The sequence below is a fragment of the Micropterus dolomieu genome, linkage group LG05, assembly GCF_021292245.1.
Source record: "Micropterus dolomieu isolate WLL.071019.BEF.003 ecotype Adirondacks linkage group LG05, ASM2129224v1, whole genome shotgun sequence".
NCBI lineage: Eukaryota > Metazoa > Chordata > Actinopteri > Centrarchiformes > Centrarchidae > Micropterus > Micropterus dolomieu.
Window position 1 is genome coordinate 1,945,525 of NC_060154.1, and position 7,863 is coordinate 1,953,387.

The 7,863-nt window shown below is 41.8% G+C and overlaps 1 protein-coding gene across 1 annotated transcript in view; it reads right to left on the reverse strand.

The window, feature by feature from the left end:
• Positions 1-7,863, reverse strand: part of zc3h3 (zinc finger CCCH-type containing 3) — a 77,067-nt gene that overhangs the window by 18,644 nt on the left and 50,560 nt on the right. Inside the window, exons 6-8 of the mRNA XM_046050134.1 lie at positions 4,099-4,177; positions 3,613-3,768; positions 3,261-3,330 (exon numbers count right to left, since the gene is read on the reverse strand). Coding sequence (XP_045906090.1) covers positions 3,261-3,330; positions 3,613-3,768; positions 4,099-4,177 — 305 coding nt within the window. The remainder of the gene's footprint in view (positions 1-3,260; positions 3,331-3,612; positions 3,769-4,098; positions 4,178-7,863) is intronic.

The window sequence follows — 7,863 nt, forward strand, 5'->3', positions numbered from 1 at the left end:
CGGGGTGTTTATTAATTAATCTTGGTCTCATCAGTCCATCAGATTGTGTTACAGAACGTTTGTGGCTCATCTCTGTACTTCTTTGTAAAATTTCAATCTGGCCTTGCGATTCTTCCTGCTGATGAGTGGTTTGCATCTTGTGGTGTGGCCTCTATATTTCTGCTCTCTGAGTCTTCTTCCAGCAGTGGATTGTGATCCCTTCACCCTGCACTGTGGAGGTCGTTGCTGATGTCACTTCCTGATGTTTTGGGGGTTTTCTTCACAGCTCTCACCATATTTCTGTCATCAGCTACTGTTGTTTTCCTTGGCCGACCTGTTGGACGTCTGTTGCTCAGTGCACCAGTAGTTTCTTTGTTTTTCAGGACATTCCAAATTGTTGTGCTTGCTCTGCCCAATGTTTGTCCAATGACTCTGGTTGATTTTCCTTCTTTTCTCAGCTTGACAGTGGCTTGCTTTTCTCCCACAGACAGCTCTCTGGTCTTCATGTTGGTTTATCCTCTTTAACAGGAAATGCAGTCTTTATAGGTTTGAACCAAGGATGAAAACTTGGACTAGTCATGCAGAGCTATTTAATGTTTGGAAAATCAGCCTAAAAGGCAACACCTGGGCAACAAGAAACATCTGTCAGTCACATGTTCCAATAGTTTTGCTCACTTGAAAAATGGGGGGGTTCAAACAAAGCGTGGTATATCCTGAGTTGTTTAACACATCTAGATGTGAATACCAGGAAATGAGAGCTGAAATTCTGAACTCTTGTCTCAGACTCATATTTTGATTTTAAACCCAAATGTCTTCAGTGAACAACAAAAACAAAGGAATTTGCCTTACCGTTCCAATACTTTTGGAGGGGACTGTATTAAAGATCTGAGTAAAAGTAAGTAAAGGTTTCCTTGTTAAAACTGCAGCCTCCAAATATTGGGCAAGGAGAAGAAAGGGTTAAAATGGTCCTGGAAAAAATGACGTCAACAATAAATATTGTTGCTTATTTATTTTTCTGTTATCTGCCAAGATCATCTCCCCGTGAGTTTAAAAATACAAATATAGAAAACAACACTCAGAGAGCACAGGTGATGAGGGAACGTGATTACATGAGATTATATGAATTTGTAAACAGGCAGTTCAGACCAAGCGGGAACCTCCAAATGAGTTTATGGTCAGAGCATGATTTTTGAAAATGATGGTCCCATTTAGAGAAAAACAGATGATAAAGCTGGGGATGCTTTAGGGTGTGGCTACCTTGTGAATGACAAGTCGCTGTCACGCCAGACTTGTCCCATGTGCCATGCAATCTGTCACGCTGAGCAGCTAAATTACCTTAATTGCAGTTGATAGCAGCAGAGTGAATGTGTGTCTTGACAGTGTGTGTGCAGGGTGTGCATGTGCAGAGATGCGCTGTTTGGTACACGTGGGCGAGCCTGGTGGAGGCCGGTCTAAATATACCTCTAAGAGGTTTAATGGAGAGGGATAAGGGGGAGGTCGGGGGAGGCGGAGTGTGAGAGGGACTCCTCCTTGTTGGGATGGGATCAGTTCTACCTAATTAACTGTTACAGAAATATTTATCCAGGCTGCAGCTCGTCCAGCTCTCAGGATGTGTTTATGCACTCTGGATGTGTGCACACTGTACAGACTGGGCCAGTGGTGGAGGGAGGAGGGAGAAGGAGGGTGATGTTCCCAAGTGTGTGTGTGTGTGTGGTGGGGGGGGGGATGCCATGGGAGTAGACACTGGGGTGTCTGGTTTCGCGGTATTTGTGGTAGTGTGAGGACAGGGGGGTGGGGTGCAGGATTCAGGATTGGGGCTCGCCTATCCACACTAGAGCCCAGATTAGGTTCGGAGGGCTGCTGCTGGGTGCATAACACTGCACCCCCCTCAAATCATCCCCACTTCTCGTGAAGACCCCCATAAAGTCCTGTTCAAGGGGTCCGCATGAAATAAGAGCGGGAGTATCCTGTGGAGGGATGGGCCAAAGGTTTGGGGGCGAGGGGGGGCTGTTAGAGAGGTGGCATTACAAACAGACAGCTGGGCTCTCAGCACTTACAGGCAGCAGTGTGACAACCAACACAGGTGCACGGCATTGTGTGTGTTTGGAGGGTGAGGCAGGGCACCTGTTCTAGGGTTGTTTGTCAAGAAAAAAACCAAAAAAAAAAAACAACTCTCCCTTTTTGAGCGGCTACACTTTCCCCTAGACGGGCAGGAGCACAGGACAGGACCAGCTGGAGGCAAATGTGGATACAGCTAACACGTGATGTGACAGGAGTTAAAATTACAAATCTGGGCTAATACATGCAGATTATCTATTTGACTTTGGAAGCCAAGTTTTTTAAGCTACATGAAGGAACATTTTCCCTGAATCTGTGTAGTGGAAAATAATCAGATTAACATTGAGAACAATATGTTTTTTGTACATCAGTGCATATAATGTTTAATTAGTGTAAATCTAGTTAAAAGGTACTAGGTTGCTGGCTAACTGGTATGTGACTGGTTGTTGTGGCTATTTGAGTTTATTAGTTCAGAGAGTCATACTGTTTGTCATTCGATAAGCTGGGTTTTTGTTTTGCACATGTGAACACCTTTGTCAGATTGAATGTACAACAAGTATATGGTTTGTTGAACAGACCCACTCACTCAATCTGAAAATTATTTTCTGCAGCCAACATTGCAGTTGCAACATTTAAGCAACTGTTGTTTTCTGTCCACTGACTAAATATTGTGATATTAATTTCAGCCATATAACCTAGTCCTAGATTGACTGAGCTCACATTGCTACCAAGCAGAATAATGTGTGTAATCATATTTCTGAGGCGAAGATCATGTTAGATCTATTCAGATATTTGAAATTAATAAATAAAAATCTATCATAATAAAGTTTTCCTTTTCAGCTGTGTACACTCACACAGTTACACACATTAACATTAATTAAAGAAGGAGGTGATGAGGGAGGAGAAAGCATGACACACCCAGATTCGGCCTGCTTGGTCAACAGATCAAATGGGTCACCCTTTGCCACAAGTTCAAACTTTAAGGCTGCTCGTTTCGCCGTAAGCCCCTCCCTGTTCCCCCGTCAGGTCCAGCCTTCCTCAATCACTCCTGTGTCATGGAAACAGGAGCCGTGCCAAGAAGGCAAATATGATCCACTATGACCCAATAGTGTGTCATCTTATACCTACACACTGAGCCAAATCCTGGCCTTTGCAATGAAAACCTATAAAACACTACGTTGTCTGAAAACTAGGTTGTGTATGAGTGTGTGTGGGTCTGTTACCTTCTCCTTAGCCACCTTATGAGAGAAAGGGCATGTCCCGTCTGCCTGCTTACATGTCCCTCGCAGAAACCTGCACATAAACAACAGAAACAAGCCTGAGAATGCAGAAGCTAACAGAGCTGCGAAGGGGGATGAGAAGCTGGTTCTGGGAGTGTTGTAGCCCATAGTGACGGGCCCTTTGAAAGTTTTCTTTCATGATGTCCTCAATGTACCTAAGCACAAAATCTTAGGATACCTATGTATAATGCAACTGTAGGTTTATGTTATGGCCTTGATATTGTTCCTAAAACAAGACTCGTCTTTTAACTCCTCACATATGACTAAATGGGACGTTCCTGTGTGTTTAGATTACCTGGTGCAAACGGCAACCTTGTCTGGGTCGTGGATGTAGGGGCAGCTGTTGCCACGGTTGCACTTGCCAAAGCGGTTGTAGTACATGCAGTACTGCTTCTGCTGCTTCTTCTGACGAGCGTGTCTGATTATGGCAAGGCTCCGCTGGACCGCACGGCTTGTTTTCAGAAAACACAGATAAACCACAGGTACCCACAAATCAATGATACACAACTTGTGGTAACTAAAGAGGAAAAACGGTGCCAAGATTAAAGTTTCAACTCCTGTAATTGTATCCACCATCTGCTAATTTTAATTTAGAGAGATTACTCCTGGCTTTACAGCCCTCAGTTGTCAGTGATGAAAGGCAGTTAATATTTCGGGGCGAGAGAGCAGAGTATCATATGTAAAAGTCTTGGCTGCATTTGATTTCATGATAGTGTAGTTGTATGAAGCGAGCTGGCAGAATGAGGAGACACAAAACAGGTTGGTGGTGTAAAAAGCTCACCTGGCTAAATGACGAGTACTGGAAGGTCGGCTGAAAGCAGGATTCATGGATGGGACCTGGGCATTGCTGAAAGACCGTCCTAAATGTGGAGAAAAGGGACATATGAGCAATCTAAATGAAAATTAAAGGCATCCCGTGTTCAGTAAAATCCACATGGTTTGTTTTTCAATACTGCTTTTGAGACACAAAGGTCAAAAATGGTGTTGTTATACTTTATTACTAAAAATAGCTACATTTATAAAGCGCTTCTAGGCAAAGCGCTGTATTAGCCTCTCATTCAAGCACACACTCATACCGATGGCAGCGGTCTACAGTGCAATGCGCTTATCTGACCATTGACATGTCAACAGGAGGTGATGGGGAGGTACCTGTGGTAAAGCTGCCCTTGTGTTATCTGCTCCTACAGATGTAGTTTTTACCAAACTGTGAATTTCATAGAATTCCTAAATTCCAAATTTCCATTTTTTCCTTGATAGATTAATTTTAATAATGACTGAACTATGTTCTTGTTTGGTTTATTGACATAGTACAAATATATAATAAATACTGTTATTGGAGAAGCATTGGTTCACAGTAATGCGATTATTATCACTTGTTGAATCAAATATCTGTTAGGGGGTGGTTACTGAAGCATAGACTGCAAATAAGTATTATGACTATGTAGGAGTTTTTCAATATAAAAACATAACCCTGTAAACAGAATTTCGAATACATGTAAGCTTCATGTGCTAATTAGCGTTCAAGAACTGACTAACATTTGTGGACTGCAAGTGTGTGCGCAGAGGAGACGGAAGTAGAAAATGAAGTATTTTAAATATAAATCAAAAATGTATACAGTTTAACAATGATTTAAGTCCTCCTAACCGACCTATGCTGTGAGATGTTACCACACTATTAAAAGCAATTAGTTTTACATGGTCATGAAGACATGGATACATATTTCAAATGAGAGTGGAGGTCGCTTTTTTGTCAATATTTTGGTTTATTCACCATTATAAATGTACTCATCTTGTATTGTCCTGACATTTGAAACATACTTTTATAACTATTCACCTCAGATATGACAGAACTGAAAACATCTGAGTGTCTGTTTGTGCAGCCAGATGCAATAACAACCTGATATGAGCCTGGCTATTTATACTGTGGTAGTTTGACACATTGGTGCCAAAGCCAAACGTGACATCCAGCTCTGTCTGAGAACATCATAAACACTATGTACCCAATGCACTCCACAAACAGTGGAGAGTGAGAGGAGTGGAGCGCAAGGAGGTTGGGGTTACACATAGCAGTTGATCTTATTTGGACCTCTACTTTTGAAACTACAGGCTCTCATCAAGTGTGCACTTGTGTGTGCATCAAGTGTGATTTAAGCAGAGCAGAATTACAAGCCGGTGGCTCCAGACCAAGATCAAATGTGACGCTTGAAAAGGTGTGAAATCACAACTCCTGCTGGGAATACACCTGAGCCGTGTTTCTGGGGGATGCAGGAATGTGTGTGTGTTGGGATGCCGGTCACGAGTTTTACAGAGTGGAGCTCTTCAATTTCACCTGCAGGTGTAGTTGCTACAGAATGTGTATAAGAGCTAAGTGTGAAGGAGGTAGAAGCAGATCCGGGCTTTAATCTGCACCGTCCAGTTCTCCAGACCCTCCCCCTCGCTGCTCTGACAGATGACAACTTTATTATTTCAGATGGCAAATCCAGCCAGCTCCCGTAAGTCTATTAGAGAGCATGTGGACAGAGCTGCAGCCACAAACATGAATAAACACTCCTTTATCACCTCGGGGTGCACACAGACTTTACAGCCCTGTACTCGCAATCCATGTGCTGAATAGGGCTGGGTATCGAACCTCTGTAGATTTTTGATACCAACTGAAATGTGTCTGTAGCACTGACTATAGAGCACTATTAAGTATGAAACGCTAGTATTAAATGACTGGTCAGATTCTTATTTCTTCACAGAACCACATTTAGACTGACATTTTAACAATTTGAGACCATGGCTTTCTCCGATATCAACACTCATTCACTACTTACTATTCCCTATCTAGTGAGTTTTATGTAGTGAGCTCACCCACAAAAACACTTTTGGACACTATCATTATCACGATCATTATCTCAGGGCTGTTAATTACGTCACTGCTGTCGGACAGTCGGTTGGTGGACTGTTTTTCTATCAGCGCAATGCATGATGGTATACACGGCTTGGTTAGTAGGGGTGGGAATTCACCGGAGGCCCCACGATACGATATAATCACAATTCTTATGTCACGATACAATATTGTTTTTATTCTAAACATATTGCGATATATTGCAATTTATCACCTTTTTCCCCAACTTCAAATTGTGCCCCCAAAGGAAAACTCTTTTTCTCGTGGACTGAAAAAGCAATTGATTTTATTATTATAGTACCAAAATGTGAAATTCTCATGTACAATTTATATAATAAAAGATCAATAGTTGACTTCTGTGTATCGATACAATATTGCCACGGAAAAATTTGTGATTACTATGGTGTATCGATCCCCCCCCACCCCTATTGGTTAATGACCATCGGTTGTACACTACCTTTCAAAACGCAGTCTTCAGCTTTTCCCCTATATGCCTTCAGAAGCTGTTGAATTGTGACCGCGGCTACCAAAATTTCGCACTCATTATCAGAATCGGGTTTATTGCCAGGTACATTTTCACATATGAGGAATTTGCCTTGGTATGAATCGGTGCTTATAGTACACATAACATAAATAGTAATATAAATATATAAAAAGTAAGGAGATCAGAAAAAAGTATTAAAAAAGTATAAAAAGATACAATAATACTACAATACAATGATATCAATGTGCTACAAATTTTCACTCACACTCATCGCTTGGCTCGGTCCGCTCCTCATTCTTCAAGTCTACGAGACAGGTGCTGTTCTAAGAGCAGCGTAAATCCCTATTCGATTATCCGAGCGGCAGGAAGTGACGGTGATCGCGAGCGGAGGAAAATATTCTGGCAGTAAATGTATGGTGTTGGTTATGGTGTGGTAGCTTATCAACACCAAGAAAAGTCCGCCTGTTTCCCCAACTACTGGAAAAGTGAAGCTAAGCAGAAAAGCTATACAGCAGGCTACGTCTTTTTGCTGCTATGTAACTTAACATTAGCTCAATTTATAGAAAGTAACCGGTAGCTGTGTTTTATTACTACATACTCGTCCAATGTTGAGAACATCAGGTACAAACTTAGACTAAACTGGTGTAGCCTACAGCTCCGTCCTGTAGCCTACAGACAGGATCTAATCCTAAATTAATTTTCAGTTTTCAGATGAGTCTGAAAAAGTGGTTGTTTGGAAAAGAAAGGACAGTGGTGACTGGAGGAGCTGAGGTTAGTAAAGCAAATTAGTGATGCAAACTAGTCCTTTTAAGCTAATAAGGAGACATTTCTTTTTAACGTGCAAATAAAATGCACCTCAGAAGGGAGGTGGTTTCTCATGTTGCCTATTTTTAAATATTAATGTCTATACAGATGAATGTCAAAAGCTGTAAACATAAAAAATCGTAGGCTATCTTTAATGATTCTGAGGTTATATTAACCTATGGAAAAACATGCTCATGGACACAAAAGCAATACTGCTGAGATATGTTGTGTTGGGGTTTTATATTCAGACATACTACGCACTACGCCCACATAAACAATTTCGCTTCACCTCCGCTGCTACAACTCCATCCTAGGGGAAACACTGATCTGGGACACTTTGCGTGGACTATATAGGGTATAATAATTGT